Source organism: Phacochoerus africanus, chromosome 11, assembly GCF_016906955.1.
Source record: "Phacochoerus africanus isolate WHEZ1 chromosome 11, ROS_Pafr_v1, whole genome shotgun sequence".
Classification (NCBI taxonomy): domain Eukaryota; kingdom Metazoa; phylum Chordata; class Mammalia; order Artiodactyla; family Suidae; genus Phacochoerus; species Phacochoerus africanus.
The window spans coordinates 4,737,718-4,760,193 of NC_062554.1; the positions used below are offsets into that span (position 1 = coordinate 4,737,718).

At 43.3% G+C, this 22,476-nt stretch overlaps 2 protein-coding genes and 1 pseudogene across 2 annotated transcripts; 1 reads left to right on the top strand and 2 right to left on the bottom strand.

Moving 5' to 3' along the window:
• Positions 1 to 11,741: 11,741 nt before the first annotated feature.
• LOC125112050 (olfactory receptor 51S1) lies at positions 11,742 to 12,840 on the top strand. Its single transcript, XM_047754304.1, has one exon. The coding sequence runs from the start codon at positions 11,742 to 11,744 to the stop codon at positions 12,795 to 12,797; it is 1,056 nt and encodes a 351-aa protein (XP_047610260.1). The 3' UTR covers positions 12,798 to 12,840.
• Positions 12,841 to 16,826: 3,986 nt separating this feature from the next.
• Positions 16,827 to 17,778, bottom strand: LOC125111452 (olfactory receptor 51A7-like; annotated as a pseudogene).
• A 2,845-nt stretch (positions 17,779 to 20,623) lies between these two features.
• Positions 20,624 to 21,604, bottom strand: LOC125111609 (olfactory receptor 51F2). Its single transcript, XM_047753610.1, has one exon. It carries the CDS (start codon positions 21,572 to 21,574, stop codon positions 20,624 to 20,626), a length of 951 nt encoding a protein of 316 aa, XP_047609566.1. The 5' UTR covers positions 21,575 to 21,604.
• Between the last annotated feature and the right edge of the window lie 872 nt (positions 21,605 to 22,476).

A 22,476-nucleotide genomic window follows, 5' to 3' on the forward strand; every position in this document is an offset into this window, starting at 1 on the left:
CTTGGACTTCAGATACAAACCTCTAACCGTGTATGATTTGACAGGGTATGGCCTAGCCCTGTAGGCATTTTGGCCTCTTCTTGTTTTAATCCCTTCCCACTTCCTTCCACCCCAAGTCTACTGGCCACCTTTTTATTCCTTGGCAACCCTAAGCTTAGCCTCCCTGCCTGAGTGCTTGCCTGAAACACATGTGTTCACATGGCTAGTTCATTCTCAGTATTTAGGTCTCAGCTGAAATATCACTTTGGGAATTGTCACCCTTTCTATAGTATTCAGCCAGTGTCTATTCATTATCCCATGAGTTTTTCTGTTTGCTTCATAGACTCTAGGTAGAGCCATCTGGAACTGTCAAAATTGTTTACTCATTTCTTATCTATCACCTTCTCTACTGGAAGATCCACAGAAGAAGCAGTCTTACCCCCTCATGTGTTATTGTAGCATATAGAATAAGACCTAGCATCTCTCAGGTGCTCAAAAATCATCCGTTGCAAAATAGCCATTTTGGGCAACAAAGAGGGAAGATTAGAGAACCGAGATTGATATGCACACACAGTAAATAGCAGAAGTTAGGGTGTTTGGTACATTTCACTAATTTTACATCCAAACTCTTTTTATTGACAAGGAAACTGAAGCTTGTCCACAGTCTTATAGATAGAAAGCAGCAAAGTGGAGATTTTTACCTAGATTGGTCTAAATAGGAAAGCCACAGCAGCATACTGTGGACTCCTGAAACATAGTATCAGAGAAAAGGAGGGACCAAGAGATGGTTTAATTCTGTCCTCCAACCAATAGGGGCAGACTCATTTATCACATTATAAATAGCTATCCTGGACAGCAGGAAGAGCAGAATTCAGCAATACGGGGCCCCTTCTGTGGTTTAGAGATCAGAGGAGAGAGAACCCTGGATCTCAGAGTGATGAAGGATAGGAAATACTATGTTGACCTGAACAGGGAGCCTAAGACAAGACTGGCTGTGGGACTGTGGGTGTTCTGAGGAGCTGAAACCAACTTTATCAATGTCCTCAGCTCCAGTCCCCATGGGGCTAGACTTTGGTTGGAGAGTTTGAGAGGAGCCTGCAGGTCCAGTAGATAATACCTGCTGGAAGTGTCTGGAAGGGAGTGAGAGGAAGGATGCAGTAACCCGAGTCCAGGAGATGGTTTAGCTGCACCCTGGGTGTTAGAGAGGTTAATGTCCCATGTCCTGAAAGGGAGTGAAAGGGATGGAGATGAGCCAGGATGAACCCATCAACTGGAGTCTGGTTATCCAGGTCTGCTGCAGGGATTGCAGGAGGGAAAGCACCCCTGAAAGCCCTCAGGTAGGGGAGAGCCGTGGGCAGCATGACGCAGCATGAGTACCCAGGTTGCTTACTGAGATTTGGGCTGGCTTATGTCTAGGGCATGAGGGAAAAGCCACAAGCTGGTGGGGGGAGTGTGGATGTCTAATACTTGATCCCTCAGAAAGCAGGACCTCTATTCAGCGCAAGAAATGGCAGCGAGAATGAAAAAGTGCAAAGAACAGAGAAGAGAGAGGAAAAAGCATGAGCCAAGTGATTTGACTGGCCCAAAGGGGTGAGAGGGTCCAGTCGAGCTCACTGTTGTATTTCAGAAAGATCTGACTTCTTGTGCAGCAGAGGGTGTGTGGCCGGGGATGGGCACCAAACCATAACCAAGGTAAAAGGTCATTCTACAGACCTCTTTGAAGTGATCGTTTCTGTGAATTGAGTCATTCCTTAGCCTAAATGTGCAAAGCAAAATGACAAGTGATCTGTGCAGAGATGGAACCTATGGCCTTAGGCATCATGTGGTGCTCCACTGAGCTAATGGCAATTAGTCAAGACAAAGACAAGCAAAAAAAAAACAGAAGGGGTCCCCGTGGACTCAGCCTGGGGCACTCTCTGGGGCTCATTATCTGCTCTCTCAAAAAAAGGCTTGGGAGAGGTTGTAATTGCCAAAGAGCAGGTAGGCAAGGCAAGTCAGGACATCAGGACCTATTGAGCCTATCAGCTCAGGATCCCTGTAGGGTAGAAGCAAACCTGCTTCACAGGCTACGAGAGCAGGACTTGATGCTCGGGACGGAGGGATTCTTCCATCCCCGCTGCAGTTCAGAGGTCATCATGGTGCGTCCTCTGGGCAGAATCACGGACCCTCAGCTCACCACAGCAGTCTCACTGAGAGTCCCCACGGGGCTCTGGCAACAAGAGGCTGGACACCTGTGCTCACCTTTCCTGTACCCCACACCCCAGCCCCTCCCCCAGATGCGGCACAACAAGGGCAACATAAAGAGTACACCTGAGGCGGCCCACTAGCATACCAAAGTGTGGCAGGTCCCTGGGACAACCGAGGGTGGTGAGTGGACGGCACAAGGGGAGAAGCAGGTGTGGGAACAGGCAGGAAGACGCAGGTAAGACTGAGAAAATTAATGGGGATTGGGAGTAAGTGGGGAGATGACACAAGAATGAGAAGCAAGAAGACGGGGAAAGAGGTGTGAAAGTTACTGGTTCTGAGCCTGGGAGGACAGAAAGGAGGTAGGGCAAACGATTCAGCCATCCTCAGAAAGTGACTTCAGGTTTTGAAGAGTAGCAAAGTAGATTGGGGTGGAGAATTGAGATAAAACAGGGGGAAAGATCAGAAGAAAAGCACAGTGCTGGAGTGTCCGTCGTGGCTCAGTGGTTAACGAATCCGACTAGGAACTATGAGGTTGCGGGTTCGATCCCCGGCCTTGCTCAGTGGGTTAAGTATCTGGTGTTGTCATGAGCTGTGGTGTACGTCGCAGACATGGCTCGGATGCCACGTTGCTGTGGCTGTGGTGTAGGCTGATGGCTACAGCTCCTATTAGACCCCTAGTCTGGGAATTTCCATATGCCACAGGTACAGCCCTAGAAAAGACAAAAAAAGAAGAAAAAAAAGAAAAGCACAGGGCCCTTTGAGGAAGGTAGGAGCTACGGGGCTCAGAATCTGGGCAATACCAGCAATTTTTTAAGGCAGACTCTTTAAAATAGCTCCTGGAATTCAAGAAATGTATTTCTTGTAGAATGGAAAGATGCTGTTATTACAGGAATGGAAAATATAAAAAGGAGTCTGTCCTCAAATAGCTCACAGAGGAAGGCATGGGAAGGTTATAACGGTGCTCTAATTTATGCTGGAGGGATGCATCACGGCAAGAGAACAAGAACTGATCTGTGTGGAGGAAGTTGTGTATCAGCAGGCCTGTGAGAACTGGTAGCCTCTGAGTTCTAGGAAGAATATATTGTTTCCTGGGGTGGAAAATAGAGAGAAGGTAGAGAAAACTGTGCAAAGGCAAAGCTTATGAATCCACGTGCGCTATTTGAAATTGGGTAAAAGTCTTGGAGACTAGACGCAAAAGATTCTAATATTTGTCAACATGCTGGAGAACTAGGGAGTCACTTGGAACAGACTTTGCAGACCAAATGTGGGACCGAGGGATGTATTCACATTCATATTGTGTGGTTCTGAAATAACCGGTGGCCAGAATCTGTGTGTGCTGCAACTTGGGCAGCCTTGAAAATTCCGTCGCAGGATGTTCAGTTCCCTGTATCTGGGCTGGCTTTCTACCAATCTTGGGCTGCTAAAAGTCAGCTGCGGTCCCTTCCCCCAGATACTTTGGGACAAAGCCTAATCCCATGGGTGTCCTCAGCAAAGACACAGGGTGAGGAAGAATCCGAAGATAAGGAGCAGCAGAACAAATGATCGTCCTGCGTTACAGCTACCCACGGAAATTTGAGACTAAACATAGGGAGATTATCACCTAAATTGAGGCTCTTAAATTTTTTTTTGTCTTTTTTTTGTTGTTGTTGTTGTTGTTGCTATTTCTTGGGCCGCTCCCGCGGCATATGGAGGTTCCCAGGCTAGGGGTCGAATCGGAGCTATAGCCACCGGCCTACGCCAGAGCCACAGTCAACGCGGGATCCGAGCCGCGTCTGCAACCTACACCACAGCTCACGGCAACGCCGGATCGTTAACCCACTGAGCAAGGGCAGGGACCGAACCCGCAACCTCATGGTTCCTAGTCGGATTCGTTAACCACTGCGCCACAACGGGAACTCCGAGGCTCTTAAATTGACTGACACGTTTCTCTTCCGTAAATGGTTTTATTCCTCAACCCTGACGGTATATGCTTTTTTTGGTGTTGTGAAGCTCTCTATATGCCTAAGTCTCTTGCATATTCGTACTTCATAATGTATCTGATGTGATCTCTTACTTTGCTCGGTAGATATCCATAGTCTCTGGCACAGGGCCTGCTTCTCAGCACTGAAAATCTCTCTGTCAGTAGAGTCAGGGTTAATACAGAGACAAGTGGGGGTCTCTCAGGAAGTGGGGGTCTCTCAGGGACTACGTCCAGTCTTTTCGTCATTTCTTCCTACTGCGTTTTATCCCCATACCCCAACTTTTAGGTGGTTCCCGCACATTGGCCACTTCTAATTCTGCAAGCACAGACCCCGTCTGACACACACACGCTTCAGTGCTGGTCTGGTAAGTGGCAAGGAGAATTGTGGTGAGAGCCCTAATATCCACGCGAGGTCTGGACACAAATGCAAAGTTATAAAATTTCTTCATAACCCTCTGCCGTCTCTATACGGCTGCTTCAATCTCTCCATTGCACCAGCCCTAAATCTCCCCTCTGATCAAATATCCTATTTTCATCCCTTTAGTAGCCTGAGCCATTTGCCTTTCCGATGGCAAGGAGCTAATCTGGAAATGAATGAAACTTGTTCTCTCCCAGAAAACATCATTCAGCATTTATAAATGTCTTTGGTGGCAATGTCCCCACTCTCCTTTTTGAATCATAGAAATATGAATATAGCAAACAAGATTTCAGTTTGAGGAAAAGGAAGTTCGCTTGTCTTTGTAGAAACCTATCAGCTATAGGAGGTAAAATAAGAATGGCCTAATTGAGTGGTGTGGGGTGTGATTATAAGCTCTGGTGTATGGTCTCCTGCCTTTCTGATGGGTGTGGATGTATGTTTGTGGGCTGCATCTTGAGGGATGCCTGTGAATATCTGATGAACATACGCATGTGCAGAGATAGATTTACTCGTTGACTGCGTATGTGTTCATGGAAAAAAGACTGAGTCTCTGTATGGACTTGGCTATGTAGCAAAAGATTAGTTAAGGGCACCTGCCATTCCCAGTCTGTGGAGATGAATGTATGTATGATACAGCCTATATGCATGTACAGGTGCTTTGGTTTCCACATGTATTTTAATATGAATATGTGCATATATGTCACCACATTTTCAGAAGTGCTTCTCTAGCTTAGGAGTGAACATCTGTAGATCTCTGCATCATTAAATGTACGTGAGTAGGCGTTATGTTTCTCTTTGAATACCTGCTCATTTGATACGTATCAGCCTCAAAGATATTTCTGTCCATGAATACAGACTTTTTTACCTGAACGTATGAGTGTGTGTGTTTGTGTGTTTGAGTGTGAATGCGTATGTGTGGGTGCACATGCATGCATCTGTGTTACGCGTGAACAGGCACATTGATTATAAACTAAGCACATCCTTTTGTGTGTGAAGAGTGTAAATGGGAGATGGTTTAGTGCTTCTTGGATGCTTGTGAGATACGTATGAGAGGACTTGTAAAATGCTAAGAAATCCTCTCCTTAAGGACTCGCCAAATACGCGGTCTCCACTATGGTGATTTACACATCCCCACAGAAGCCTCACGGGCTTTTTTCAGCCAGAACCTGGCCAAAGCCTCTTTCTGCTTTACATTCTATCAAGCAAGCCCACTACCTGGTCTGTTTCAGTGCACAGGAATGTTCCATGAAATGTATGCTGTACAGCAGGAACCTCTGCTCGGACTGCAAGCCCACACGCTCGGAAGCCCCATCTAGTGGACAGGGACGCAGAGGCTCCAAGAATCAGGAGGTGTGGAAGGCGTGATCTAGAAATATATTGGGAAGAAAGGACGCCCTGAAGGAGAGAATAACATTTTGGAGAAACTTAGATGAGGTATGCATGGGGGGTGGATGGGAAGAGTTTGAGGAAGGTGATAGTTATGGCCTAGTAAGACTAAGGGGGCATTGCAGAAAGAGTCGTCAAAGCCAGAGAAAAATTCAAAGAAACAGAATTGCAGAAGAGCAAAAGAGAAGTATACGAGACTTATGAGCCTGGTTATCGGAGGCTTAGTGTAAACCAGAAATGTATTCACTGTGGTGAAAAAAATAAAGAACCATTTCTTAAGGGAGTGCCAGTCTCGGGAGGAAAGTATGGAAAGACATTAATAATTGAGAATGATACAGAATGTGCCCGAGTGCACGTAGGAGAGGGTCAGCCTTCTGCCCCAGGGCCCAGGAGGGAAGGTGGTCAGCAGGAGCTTAGGGGAGAGAGAAACAGTATCTGTGTCACAGCTGCACGACCCAGATGATACAGAGAGAGAAGGAAACTGCACTTATGACATTCGAAGTCGCAAAGATCAGCGACACCTCTGAGGAGTCGCAGTGCTTCTAGACGGCTAAGATTCATGAGTGAAAAGAGAATACAGATGGGTCCAACAGTAAAGGTTGCCTGTCTGAGGCCAGATGGTGAAGGCCTCTCTATGGCAAACAAAAGTGTGGACTTTATTTTAAAGCAGCGGAAGCCCAGCAGGATTTAAGGAAAGATACCGCAGCCACAGGATCAGATTGCAGATTAGAAACAGCATGGTAGGATCTGTACGGAAGAAGCATTCAAAGGCAGAAGAATTGGCAGCGGGGGAACCAATCAAGAAAATGCAAATGAAACCTCAGCAAAGACTGCAGCAGTGATGACAAGTGAAAGACTTGGATTCCGGAGGAATATTTGAAATGAGACGGTGGAGCTTACCGAATAATTGCTAGTTACTCATGGGATGTGAGAATCTGTCTTTCAAAGAAAAAAATAATAATAAAGTATTAGGGTTAAAGCCAATGTCATCTTTGAATACTCTCCTCAATTCAGTATGATAAATCTCTCATTCCCACCCCCACCCCTGCCATTACTACTTTAATCAAACCAACTGAATGCAAATCGTTCTAGGGCTTTGGGCACAAATGCCGTTATCTGGGAGGTAGAGTTAGGAAACGTTTAAAACATTATACATCCATCCCTGCGTTTTTTAACTGAGCAATGTCTTCTTTCTTAATTATAAGATTATTGCGCAGCACGACCATCTCACCGACTAATTAGTTATCAGAGTTAATATGAAGCATTATAAAGAACGCTGCTTCTTTTCCTCTCTTGCCAACAAAAACCTTTTATGCCTTTTTATGCATATGCAAATCGTCTCTGATAAATATGTTAAAAACTAGGGCGTTCCCATTGTGGCTCAGCAGAAAAGAATCCCACGAGGAACCATGAGGTTGCAGGTTCGATCCCTTACTTCGCTCAGTGGGTTGAGGATCCAGCGTTGCCATGAGCTCTAGTGTAGGTCACAGACGCCACTTGGATCTGGCATTGCTGTGGCTGTGGTGTAGGCTGGCAGCTACAGCTCCAATTAGACCCCTACCCTGGGAACCTCCGTATGTTGCGGGTGCGGCCTTCAAAGACAAAAGACAAAAATAAAATAAAATTAAATTAAATTAAAAAAAACTAGAGTTGCCAAATAGAGTAGATTTCTTGTTGTAATGGATTCTGCCAAATTGCTCCCAAAAGAGCTAAAAGTTTTATAATCTTGACAATTTTGATTAAGAGCAGTCTTTTAGTATCTTTTCCAGCGTATAATTTTATCAAATTTTATATCTCACATGATGTATAGAAAATGATTTATTATTTTTAAAAAGTATATTCTGGAATCCGACTAGGAACCATGAGGTTGAGGGTTCGATCCCTGGCCTTGCTCAGTGGGTTAAGGATCCAGCACTGCAGTGAGCTGCAGTGTAGGTCGCAAATGAGGCTCAGATCCTGCATTGCTGTGGCTGTGGTGTAGGCCAGCAGCAATAGCTCTGATTAGACCCCTAGCCTGGGAACCTCTCTATGCCTCAGGTGTGGCCCTAGAAAAGACCAAAAAAAAAAAAAAAAAGTATATGCTTTTAGTAACCACTGAGGTTGATTTTATTATAAATTTGTTTAGTATTTGTATTTACCCTTATGTGAAAAAAAATCATTTTATCAGATTAGATATTAGAGTTCCAATCTATTTCTCATCCATTTGTAGTTTTTTTTTTTTTGTCTTTTTGTTGTTGTTGTTGTTGTTATTTCTTGGGCCGCTCCCGCGGCATATGGAGGTTCCCAGGCTAGGGGTCGAATCGGAGCTGTAGCCACCAGCCTACGCCAGAGCCACAGCAACGCGGGATCCGAGCCGCGTCTGCAACCTACACCACAGCTCACGGCAACGCCAGATCTTTAACCCACTGAGCAAGGGCAGGGACCGAACCCGCAACCTCATGGTTCCTAGTCGGATTCGTTAACCACTGCGCCACGACGGGAACTCCCTGTAGTTTTTATATATTTCAAATTCTAAACTTCATTCAGTAATGCAAGCCACAAATATTGTCTCATTTTGGGACACTGTTCCATTCTTTCCTGTACTTTTTAACCTCATATAATGTATCATGGTTTTATTAGATATATATATTTTTTGGCTACGAAATTTGTTATTATTGCAAGAAGGCTTAACATGAGATCTAACTTCTTAAATTCTTAAGTTGGTTACTCTAATAAAATGGTATGCAGAAGATTTCTAGAACTTCTTCATCTTGAGCCACTGAAACCTTATGCTTATTAAACAGAAATTTCCTGCTTCCCCATTTCCCTAGACCCTGGCCGTGACCATTCTCCTCTGTGTTTCTGCAGGTTGAGTATATACTTCAGGTAGGTGGAGTCAGGCAGTGTTATTTCACTTAGCTTAGCATCAGATCCTCTAGGTCCATCCATGTTGTTTCACATGGCAGGTTATGCTTCTTCTTTTTTTTTTTTTTTTTTTTTTTTTGTCTTTCTAGGGCCGCACCTGAGGCATATGGAAGTTCCCAGGCTAGGGGTCGAGTCGGCGCTCTAGCTGCTGGCCTACACCACAGCCACAACAACACGGGATCCTGAGCCCCGTCTGTGACCCACACCACAGCTCACGGCAACACCGGATCCTTAACCTGCTGAGTGAGGCCAGGGATCGAACCCACATCCTCATGGATGCTAGTCGGGCTTGTTAACTGCCAAGCCATGAGGGGAACTCCTATGCTTCATTTTTAAGGCTGAATAACATCATGACTTGTGTATAAAAAAAATTTTCTTTATCCATTTATCCAATTATATTGACATTGGGTTGTTTCCATATCTTGGCTTTTGTGAAAAATGCTCCAAGGAACATGGGGATAGATAGATTCTTTGAGATCCTCACTATGTTTTTTTGAATATATACCCTGAAGCAGGATTGCTAGATCATTTAGTGATTCTATCTTTAATTTTTTGAGGAACACGATGCTGTTTTCCATAGCGGCTGTACCATGTCACATTCTCACCAACAGTGTACACAGATTCTAATTTCTCCAAGTCCTTGCCAATGCCTATCCTTTTTTTTAATAATAATCATCCTAGCAGATGTGAGGTTATGTATAATTATAGTTTTGAGTTGTATTTCCTTGATTATTAGTGACGTTGAGCATCTTTTCATGTACCTGTTGGCCATTTGCATGTCTTCTTTGGAGAAATGCCTATTCATTTCCTTCGCCCTTCTTAAAACTGAGTTATTCACTTTTGCTATTAAGTCATAGAAATTCCTTACGTATTTTGGTTATTAGATATATCAGATATACAGTTTGCAAATATTCTCTCCTGTTTTGTTTGCTGCCTTTTCACTCTGTTGATTATTTCTTTTGCTGTGCAGAAGTTTTTAGTTTGATATAGTACCATTTGTCTAACTTTGCCTTTATTGCATATGCTTTTAATGTCATATACAAGAAATTATCACCAATTCCTATGTCGTGAAGCTTTTCCTTTACGTTTTCTTCTAGCAGTTTTATACTGCCAGGTCTCACGTTTAAATCTTTTTTGGGTTTATTTTTATGTGTGGTGTAAGAAACAAGTACAATTTAGTATTGTGCATGTGGATATCTAGTTTTCCCAACACCGTGTGTTAGAGAGTTTGTCCTGTCCCTATTGCGTATTCTTGGTACCTTACTGAAGATCAATTGACCTTATTTACATGAGTTCGCTCTATTCTATTCCATTGCTCTATTTTTCTGTTTTTATTCCAGGGCCATACTGTTTTAATTACTACATCTTTGTAATATATTTGAAATCATCCAGCTTTCTTCATATCTCTCAAGATTGCTTAGGTTGTTTCAGAAGGCAGTGGGGATTATAAATGCAATCTCAATTCAGGAAGCCAAGAACACGACATTTATTTTCCAAAGTTCAGTTGTTTAGGCTTATGTCATTGATGGATTTCCAGAGCACTAAATTATGTTAATTACTGCTTTTACCCATTTTATAGTTTCTTTTCAGATGAGAGGATTTTTCAGCCTCCTTATACCATCATGTCAGAAATGAATACCTATTTCTGATTTTTCCTCCTTTAATGTTTTCTGTTGGATTAAAATCCGTGTTTCATTTATTTTCCTTTTGTAGTTTTGAAGTTATTACATTTTATTTAAAAATGTTTCACTTCATATTTTAAGATATATAATTACAATTTTCTAATGTAGTTTTAGAGTTAATTTATAGCTGTTATCATTCTCCTAAAAATGTAACTTGGCATGTTTTTATTTTTCTTTCCCCACGTCACAATCTCATGGTGTTTTTGTCTGAAATTTCCGTTCTAACTTTTTTGGACACTTGACAGAAGGAGGGAGATAGGACTATAGTGTGTGCCCAGTCCTTCTTGTTGAAATTATAGGTAATATTTGGATGTTATATTGAAGCGAGTCTAACTAGAGGCTTTTATTCTGGAAAACTGTTGAGTGGCAATGCTACCAACTGACCTAGGGAACTAAAATATGTTTCCTATTTTTTTTTTGTCATTGTTGTAATCTCTCCAGCACTGTATCTAAGAAAGCTGGAAGAGGTTTAAAGATGAATGAGTCTATTATGATCTGTTTTGGATTATTTGAATTTAAAATGTTTGGATATCCAAGTAGAGATTTGGATGGGATATATTTGTGATCCATTGATTTATAACATTTATTTGAAGTCATGAGAAACACCACTGAGGAAAAAGAAAATGGCCAGATAAAGATCTCCCCAAAATACTGGTGTATTAATTGGATGGGACGAGGCATGGTGAACTAAGAAGTTAAATTCTGAGACGTAGAATTAAAAAAAAAAGGAAAACATGTACTCGTAACAACAAAGCTCATTGAAGAACAGGTCAGTCTAGGGACTCTGAGAGCCTCTTGATGCAATAACAAAAGGGTCATTGATGACCTTAATGAAAGCCTTGAAGTGACTGAAATGTGTGGTGAGATGGAAGGAAAGTCAGATTTCCTGGGATTGAGAGAAAACGTGTCTATACAGGTATAAACCCCTTCCAGGTATTTGCCATTAAGGGAGGGAGATAAGTTAGGAAAAAGCTATGGAGAAAAACAGGGCTGAGGAAAATGGGAAAACAATTTAGGGAGGGAATCAGAGCTTTGAGGACAGCTGTAGAAAGTCTCCAAGGCAAGGCATGACTATGGCGTTGACATTAGACCGTGGATGTGTGCCTGGGGCGGGAGAGGCAGGAAGCAGGCTGTTGTAGAAACTAGTATGCAAGTGGGTCATAAGATTAAATAAATCTTTCTAATCAGTTTTCAGTATCCAGAGTTCAAAGCGGGATCTTGAACTATGTCAACATTCCTCACCCACTCGGCTCCCAATACCAGCACTTCAATGGCCCCCACCTTCCTGCTGGTGGGCATGCCAGGCCTGTCAGCTGTACCCTCCTGGTGGGCGATACCCCTCATCACCGTCTACCTTCTCTCTGCTCTGGGCAATGGTGCCATCCTCTGGATCATTGCCCTGGAGCCCACGCTTCACCGCCCAATGTACTTCTTCCTCTTCCTGCTCAGTGTGTCTGATGTTGGTTTGGCCACAGCCCTGATGCCCACCCTGCTGGGTCTGGCACTCACGGATGCTCACGATGTCTCTGCCTCAGCCTGCCTCCTTCAGATGTTCTTTGTCCATGTCTTTTCCATCATGGAGTCCTCCGTCCTACTCGCCATGGCCATAGACCGGGCACTGGCCATCTGCTGCCCTCTTCGCTACCCAACACTCCTTACCAATGATGTCGTCAGTAAGATCGGCATGGCCATTGCTTTCCGATGCCTAGGGCTTCATCTGCCCCTGCCATTCCTCCTGGCCCACATGCGCTACTGCCATCCACAGGTCTTGACCCATTCTTACTGCTTGCACCCAGATATGGCCCGTTTGGCCTGCCCTGGCGCTTGGGGTGCCATCTACAGCCTCTTTGTGGTCCTGTCAGCCATGGGGCTGGATCCCCTGCTTATTTTCTTCTCCTATGGCCTGATTGGCAGGGTGTTGCAAGGTTTGGGGTCCAGGGAGGATCGCTGGAAGGCTGGCCAAACCTGTGCCGCCCACCTCTTGGCAGTGCTTCTCTTCTACGTGCCCATGACCCTCCTGGCACTTGTTGACCGTCTTAGGGTGCCGCTCCCTCAGCCTGCTCATACTCTTCTCTCCTATGTGCACTTCCTGCTCCCTCCACTGATAAACCCTATCCTGTACAGTGTCAAGATGAAGGAGATTAGAGAGAGAATATTCAAGAGGTTGAAGCCCAGGAAGGTGGGCTGTGCTCAGAGAGGAGGATGTGCCTCCATGTGTGGTGGTTCAAGGCTACCTGACACAAAGGTTTCCATGACTGAGCACTCCGTTCATCGTGCATGAAATGATCCTTCAGGTGCATGAATGTGCATATACACAGATACACCCACCTGCCCCTAGAAGTGTGTGTGTGCCTATCGATGGAAGCTTAAGAGCCCCAGGGAGTGCCAGTGGTCTACCCTCTGTTACATCACAGATCCACGACGTAGAAAGGGCCGGAATCTAAGAGCTGTCACAACCATTCAGGTGTGTGTGAGAGTACCTTCTTCTGCATACCCATCAAAATTCACTGTTACCACTCTTCTTACATTTTCCATCTTATTAGTGAGAATAATCTCATTTTACTTTAGGTCAAATTTTCCAGTAGTAACAGTGAATATCTTTCACATAACTATTGGTTATTTTATTTTCTTCTCCATAGATAGCCTCTTCAAACATCTTCCACCATTTTTCTATTGGACTATTTATGGTTTAAAAACAAATGTGCAAGAAATTCTAGTTTTATACTTTTACCAATATAGTATTTGTCTTTGTCATTATTTAAGCAACCAAATCTCAAATAAATATAGTTTTATATAATCAAATCCACTTTTATATTTCTTTATAATGTTTGTGTTTTCCTATGCTGCTTTTAAAACAAGTATCTTAAACCTACACATTCTGCACATATTCTTTTATGTTTTTTTTTCCTGGAATTGTTACAATAGTTTTTACTTCTAAGCCTTTCTGTGTCAGAACTCCAAAGTTATATTAACCAAGGTGATTATGTACTAGTGGCAGCATCACCTGTTAAATACATTCTCTCTTTCTCACTGAAATAAAACACTATGCATGTCATCTTTTACATGTATGTGTATGCATAGAGACTGCTTTAGAGATCTTTTTATGGAGCATGATATATTTATGTAATATATATTCACATATCACTGATCTGTTAGAATAGCCTCATGGTGTGATTTAGTTAATATGGGTATAAAGGATCCCCTCTAACAAAACAAACAAGAGCTTTGGAATTCTAGCAAGGACTACTTTGTTTCTTATAGATTAAAAATAAGGGCATCAGCATCTGTGATAACTTTTCACATCCAAGAATTTATGATAAATGTTTCAGTTGTTAATCCCTTTTTTTTATACTTTTCGGTAAAATTATTCACTTTACATTTATTTCCTTGTGGTTTTTAAATGTATGATTGAGTTGCTATTATAAATAAAACGTGTCCCCATTTCCAACTCCTTTTATATATTACTAGATTGAGAAAAACATTTTTATCTTGTACTAATATTTACTTTACCAAATTATCATAAACATTATATTAGTATTTTTTTTAATTTTGGATTTTGTTTGTACTTAGCATTCAAAAGTAAAAATAGATGATTAATAACTTTCCCCTAGTAGTCATATCAATTATTCCACTTTTCATTTTATTCAATTCATTGGACCCTTCAACCCATTATGAAAGGTTGAGTGACTATTAAAATGCTGTTTCTCATTGCAATATAGATGGCATTTGTGTTTCACCTATCAGAATAATGTTTGGCAGTTAGATTTTTGGTTAAGCTTTATAACTTTCAAATAGTTCATTTTTATTCCAATTTTATTACTTTTTAAATAAACTTAATCCTATCGAATACTTTTTCAGCATCAACTAACACAATCATAATTGTCTGCTTTAATACGTTGAACGATTGAAACATCCTTTTGTATTTAGAGAACACATTTTAATGAAAAGCAGCATATTGAATCCACTTAATACCAAGACAAGAACACACACTGATATATTAGAACATATTCCAGGAACACAGGAAGAGCTATACCCTCATATTATATCCAGCTTTTCTGCGAGGTATATTATATCTTTTCTTATGAAACTGTTAAATAAATTAGTCTCTCCAGGTCACAAATAAGTGTACTGAGGCTGAGAATTTATGCCCCAAGTTTATAAAATTAGTCACAAAACAATTTATTTTCAGATTTGCCTTAATCCAGAGCCTCTGCTCTAAAATCTCTCTTAAAACTGTTGAATGGAGAAACAGCTTGGTCTTGAAGCAGCGGTGATGAGGTTTCTTAGAAATGCTGCTTTCCTGAAGTCCCTTTTTGCCTCCTCCCTCGAACACCTATCTCCAAATTCCCATGTATTTATTGAGGGTTTGCTGATGCAAAGAAAGAATTTGGAATCATGCAGGCCTGGTTTAGAATTCCCAGGCCACCATTCCTGTGTGATTGGGCATCAGTTGTTCCCACATTTGTAAAATAAGCATAATGAAGATGGACTGAAATCAAATCCCTGTATCATGGCGTCTGAATATCTAAGATATTCAGTGAATGGTGGTTTTTTGGAATTAACAATGAAATCAGAATAACTGTGTTTAAACTTCATGTGCGTATTCAATCTGAATAAAAAACTTCACAGCTCCCAGTTTCTTTAAGTTCCTATCACATTATATAGACCAAAACCTGCAACCTGGGGCCTGCTGAAAGCACTTTTGAATGGACCTTTGTGAGTCAGCAGTAGATGGACTAAACCCAGAATTGCTGGCCGCCTCCATGTGATTATTACTTCACTAAAAGGGGGGAGCCAAGAACTCTTTCGTGCACAGCAGGGCCTCAACTGCTCCCTCCTGGTTCTCCCAATCTCCTGGCCACCGGCCACATCCACCGCAATCCCTTCAAATCCTTGGTGCCTCGTGGTTGCTATTACCACTACTGGCCTCCAGGGGGCAATGTTCTCTCCTCGCGCGCTCTCTGAAAATAATACCTCGTCCGCTTGACTCTCCATTTGTGGAAACACACAGATGTACTTTCTATTCTCACAGCACATAAGGGGGTAGAAATATTAGCCAGAACATTTACAACTGTCAGCAAAATGTAACAATGATACGTGGGTGTTAGATGGCAATGCAGACCAGGAAAAGCTTTGCAAAACCAGATCTCTGGGCTGTTCCCACTGCTAAACAAAGACTTTGAGACTTGCATCCAGAGTTTAATTGTGTGCGTGTGTGTGTGTGTGTGTGTGTGTGAGAGAGAGAGAGAGAGTGTGTGTCCGTAGAGGAGGAATTGATAGTAAAAAATAAATGGATCAAGTACACACTCAGACTGAGTAGCGGGAGCTGTGCTTAAGGGGGCAGCCACTTCTCACTAGGTTCCTACAGAGTGGCTCTGAGTAGGACAATCAGCCTAGTTTTGCTGTGGGACAATCAGCCTAGTTTTGCTGTATCTTTCCATTTTTGAGGTGACTTGTAAATCTCTATTTTTATAGGAACTCACGTCAGAGCTCAGCACTCAGCTGTTTCCTTGTGTAAATTCACAGTGTGTCAGTGAGAGAGTTGCATGCCTGATGTTGAAGATACACCTGGGTCACCATCCATGGTGCCCCAAGGACTCAGCCCCTTTCCTTTACTAAAAAGGCTGCCAATGCCTGCCTGGAATTTCCACCTACAATTTCCTCCCAAATTGGCTTCAGCCAAAGACATAGTCTGTAGGTTTCCCTTTCACATTATCCCAAAGTGTGTTGTATAGTTCAAACGTTAATGTACATGCCAATCACCTAGGATCTTGTTAAAAGGCAGATTCTGACTTAATAAGGTCGAAGCGGATATGAGAGTCTGTACTTCTACTTTCCAGATGTGGCTGCAGCAGCTCAGCCTACCGCCCTTTGAGCAGCAAGGAAGAAAACCTACGTAGACAAACTTCCACACGTCAGAAAGGGCTTAATGGAAATGACAGGGAGGAATCAAATGCTAGGAGGCAAATACAAAGATGCTAAATGGTCCAGGATCTTACGGAGTCCTCCCAGTGACAGTTCAGCTCCTCCTCAGAAGCTTCTCTGGAGTCTTACCCTTCAGTCTTATACCTGACGGTAGATATCCTTAATCTCCCAAACACCAGCAGCAGGATTCTTACCTACTTCCTGAAGCCAAGATCCCTTCTTCCTTAAAAGAAAAGCTGCGGTGTGTGAGATCCCTGATAAATATTAACCAATTACTTAACTAATTAATATAATTAAGGAAACATCTCCTGTTGGGAAGTAATATTAGTCTGCCTCTAAGACAATTTGCTGTAGAGAGAAAAATGGAACTTGTACCTTTGCCTCATCATTTAGACTTCAGACCCAGTTTTTCCAATTTTTCCAAGACCTTCACTCGAATCTGCGGAGTTTTCATACAGTACACAATGGGATTCATCAAGGGTGGTACCAGCAAGAATGGGTCCGCTGTCGGAATCACGGCCAGAGGGGATTTATGTTTGGCAAAGCGATGCATGGTAGCCAAGGTGATGATGGGCACACAGAAGATGGGCACAGCACACATGTGGGACACTCAAGTGTTAAGAGCTTTAAACCCGTCTGCATGGGATGCTATTCCCAGTAGCATCTTCAGCAGGCACACACAGGAGACAGCAAAGAGCGTACTGTCTGACGTCACGCAGAGCGCGACACACAGGCCATAGCAGAAGTTCACCCTATTGTCAGGGCATGCCTGCCTCATGACACCTGGAGGTGGAGGCCGTAGGAGTGGAATAGCAGGTGTTTATTACAATATCTGGATCGCTTTAAAGTGAAAGGGAGGGGGAGAGCTAGGAGAACACTTTTAACAGCAAATGCTAGCCCCATTTGCAAAACTCTGCAGCTGGTAAGGAGGGAGCTGTATCCCTGGGGGGTGCGAATGGCCACCAAGCGATCCAAGAACATGCTCAGCAGTCCCGAGGATGCCATGTCTGTGAACCCATGGATGAAGAATTCCTGGGCAACACAGGCGTTGGCAGAAATCCCCGTGGCCTTGGACAAGGAGGTCCTCAGTGTGGTGCGAAGAGCAGAGAGGGACAGGCCCAGGTCCGATGGGGCCGACATGGATAGGAAACGCAACACGGGCTCGTGCAGGGGAGGCTGTGTCCTGATGACGACGAGGGTGGTGCCATTGCCCAGGATGCCCATAAGGTACATGAGACAAATAGGGATGCAGAGCCAAACGTGCCCGTGCCCATGCCCTGGAATCCCAATCAAAGGAAGGGAGAGGTGGCCATTTCCGAGGCATTGAGAGGAAACATCTCCAATATGCCTTTTATTTATCTTCCCCTGGTAGATAAATAACATGAACAACCAACAGAAATTCTCTTAGTTATATTTACTGAATGCAACTAAGTTCTGTTGTCAGTTACGTGAAAACGAGCTCCCATTTAGGTGCCAAGAAATAATGGAACATAACTTTTTCTATATAAAGAAAGATATGGAGTAAATTTAAACGGGTTCTTCATGATATTTATTTAAGACCTTATACTCTTCGAGTCTATCTTTATTCCCTAACATACTTCTAAACAACCCTATAGACCTAGCAAGCTGCTGTAATGACTGTTTTTTAACCACTATGTTTTTGAGGTTGATGCATTAAGTAAACTAAGCTGGAATATATTGCAATCTGGAAAAGCAGTAACATCATGGATGGGGTCACTGGTCCTGCACTCCTACAGACCATAGATGCTGTAGCAGCAGGAGTTAAAGATGCCCCAACCTTATATTATCGTGCATGGAACATGTGTGTGAAGATATAAAATTGATCTCTCCCAGTACTGAGTGTCCTTTTTGTCTCAGCCCTTCAAAGGTGGTTGATGTACCCTTGACATGCAGTACCTGCCACAGTCGTCATCTGTAGGTGCCTAAAGCTCTCATACTCTCTCATGCAGTTACTGCTGGTCCTGCTCAGAATGGCCACCACTTTTGCCCTTCTCTCTTTGTTCTTAAAGTTTTTTCCCCTTGCTCTTGGCTTCTCTGTATCTACCCTCAGAGGACCAATTCAGGTACCTGCCTTGGGTTTTTCGACTTGATCCCGTTCATACTCCTGGCGTCAGCATCACTGACACCTTGGGTAACTCTCCTTCTAAAAGTGTTAGACCAGAAAACCCCAGTGGTGAAACTGACGCACTCTGCCCTTGTTGGGGGAGTGGGATTCAGACAGAGAAAAGGGATAACCCATTGTCCATTCTTATTCAAAAGTCTCTGCAAAATAGATCATTTCCAAAGTGCCATGTGTGAGGCTTTTCTTGGCAGGCTTCCAGCCTAACTCGGGTACCTAAAGGCGTTACTGTTGGTAACATTATTTTCTCAGCTGTGTCCATTAGGCAAATATTAGGAGGTTCTCCCATCCTGCACACACATCCTAAACTTTTCAGCTATCAGTGCTGTCCCAAATGTAGCATGATCCCTTAAGCTGGAGAACCCATGAAGCATGTTTATTTCAGCCCTCTGAAAGGCATAGGGTTGACCTCTGTAAATTACAGAGTTTTCCTTGAGAAACATAAAACCAACTCAAGGAAGTTCAGGTTGAGTCTCTAGGACACCTACCAGGCCACCTTATCCCAGAGCAAGGGTGGAGGGGGTTCACATTATTCAAATTCTGTGGCTTATTTGCTCTGGCACCTACTGGGAATCTACCTCCTTACTTATACTCTCTGGCACAGACACATCCTTCTGAGCATCAACAAACATCTGGGCCCCTGGGAATACTGGCTCCACTTGCTTAATCACTGTCTGTCCATAAGGCACCCTCCTAAGAAAATGCAGAGTGCAGGCTTTGTCTTACAGTCATAGGTCTAACCCTTGGAACCCTGTCCCCCCATCAGTGCAGGATCTGGGGACAGCCAATCTCATATATTGATGAGGCAGCCTGCATCCTGCGGAGGTTCCAAGGTTAAGTGTATGCCTTAAGCAGACTCGGTGTGAGACTCTCACAGACCTTATGTGGAATTCTGCCCCCAGATATGTTCTCTTTGATCATCGCAATGTCTAATTTTATTTTCAATGTGAATGCATTGAGTAGGTCATGAGCCCGCAAGACTGTCAGCTTGTGGAGAAGGAGAGGTTGTCTGATGTGTGTGGATATACGTGGCCTTCTGCACTTTGCTGAAAGGCTTGGATAGTTGGTCAGGGGGTGGAACGAGAACCCTTGAAAGAAAAGAAGTAAGTCTCTAGAAGATGTATGTTAAGTACACGTTGACATGGTCATAAGTGTGAAAATCTTTTTGTCTCATGCTGTTACCCGCCCAATAGTACCCACCTCAGGGCAGGTACTCAGTAACCAGGTAGAAGGAACCTACATGTAATTATCACCCTCAGCCTTAGTGTCACCCCTGCTGGTCTACTGGGCCCACAGGTGGAGTCGTAATGGCAGAACTGGAAATAAAACATGACCCAAAAGTATGAGCTCCCTTTTGCCAGGGCTAATCGTGGGGAAATGTTGAGAAAACAGTGTGATTCTCACTCCTGGGATGTTAGCAATGTTACTACAACCTTTTAATGTTCAGCTAACAGCAGCAGTAACTGATCCAGAGCACTTGGTGTGATATTTTGTATTTACATGGGCCATGCCCCGACACAAAATAAGGACAAAAGGAAGTCTACCACAGAAGATCCAGTGTTAAATTGTACTGATGTGTGTTTTAGGATTCAGTCCATAGTATGTCTATTTTGGAAGCATCCAGAGAATTGAGAGGTTTTTTTAAAAAAAACAAAAACAAAAACTATCCTACTAATTGAAATGCTTTTTGTATAGCATTCAGAAAAGAACCACTGGCTTGTTAACAAAGTTTCCTACGTTCAAACTGGACTTTTATAATATTACGCAGAATCTAAATGAATATTTTATTCAGGTCTCATATTGCTTGCAAATATAAACAACTGTTTGCATCTATTACCTCACTTTATCTTGAAAACAAAATTATAATTTAGGTAATATTAATATGGACTTACAAAGAAACGAAGCAAATACCATACAACCTATAAGCCTCATGGTTTGGACTCTTGGATGCAGATCTGGCAGGCATTTGGGGGACAAGAACCCCATTCTACCAAAGCTGTTACTCATAAATGGATGTCTCTCTACTCTGAGATAGCGAAAGGTTAGATTTGGAGCTGCTTCTGAAGTATCACCTTGGCAATGGCCTTTTGGATCTGCTTAGTCCTCACACTGTAGATGACAGGGTTGAGCACAGGAGGAATGAGCAGGAAGACATTGGCCATGATGGTGTGGACGAAGGGCGGTGCTGAATGGCCGTAGCGATGGATAAGAGACAGGCTGATGAGAGGGAGGTAGAAGATGCCCACGGCACTGAGGTGCGACACGCAGGTGTTGAAGGTCTTCTGCCGCCCCTCTGAGGAAGAAATGCTGAGGACAGATCGGACAATCAGGACGTAGGAAAGCAAGATGCAAGGACAGTCAAACCCCGTTGTGGAGAAGAGCGCAAACAGACCAAGGATACTGTTGATCCTGTTGTCTGTGCACGAGAGTTGAATGAGGTCTACATGGTAGCAGTAAGAATGCGAAAGGACCGTGGAACTGCAGAAGGACAGCCTCTTGACAAAGAGCACAACCGGCAACATGACAGCCACATTTCTTATCAACATGCTGCCCCCAATCTGGGCGACCCTGGCATTGGTCAGGATGGTGGTGTATCTCAGTGGATCACAGATGGCCACAAAACGGTCCAAGGCCATGGCCAGCAGGACGCCAGACTCCATGAAGGTAAATCCATGGAGAAAGAACATCTGGGCAATGCAGGCGTTTAAGTTGATCTTGCGGGCTTCAAACCAGAAGACACCAAGGGTGGTGGAAAGTGTGCAAAGGGACAAGCTCAGGTCTGTGGCGGAGAGCATAGAGAGGAAGTAGTACATGGGCTCGTGGAGGCTCTTTTCACGGAGGACCACCAACAGGATCATGCCGTTCCCAGAGAGGGCGATGGCATACAGGAGACACAAAGGGATGGAGACCCAGGCCTGGGCCGCTCTCAGGCCTGGGATACCCGTCAAGAGGAAGGTCAGAGGCTGAGGGTCGGTACTGTTGAGAACCAACATGACGAGACACTGAGAAGAAAGGGACGTTTGAATGATTGACCGTAACACGTGATGGACGAACAGCGTCTTGTCTTTCCTGCACACTGAGATTCCCTGAATTACTCTCACTGAGTCTCCGAGAACTTTAGTATTTTCTGAGTTTTCTAGAACTGCAAGCTTCTACCCCTGCCTCTCAGTATTTCCTATTTGTTGAGAAAGGAGGATTTCCTGAATTATTTTGCCTCAAATTTTCTTAAGTCTGTAGTTCTCTTTGGTGGCAACAAATATCACAATTAAGTCATCCCTGACGAGAAAAGCCCCAAGGAGAATACCTAAACAATATGCTAATTAATATGGTTTCCAGTGTTTTTTGAAAATAATTTATTGATCCTAGAATAAAGCACTAAACAATCAGCTTACATTTGAAATGTGGATATTATTAGGTTTTCCTGGGATAGCCCAACAACGTCTAAGACATCCCCAAGACATACACGTTTATATATGTGATGATGGGGTGGCCAAAAAAAAAATCACCCTAAGAAAAATAAGTACAGTTCTCATGTTTGAGAGTTCCCAGTGTTATTGACAAATATTTGTTTGCAGGTTATAATTTTATTCAAATACTAACTCTAGGAGACAGGTAGTAGTGACACAGTTTCAATATAGGAAACTAAAACTCAAGAATTAAATAATCCTCCAAGCTTACCTTTATAAAGATAAATAATGATTGTTGAGATAAAGCACATATATAACAAAGGTGGAAGAAAGAAGCGAAGAAGGAAAGGGAGGGAGGACGGAAGGAAGGGAGAAAAGCAAACCTTGCCATTATTTTAACGCCATGTAGTAAGCACCTCATTTTGATGAACAGCACAGGCTACTGCTGAAACACAAAGGACCATAGTAAGTAGCTACCATGCTAACTT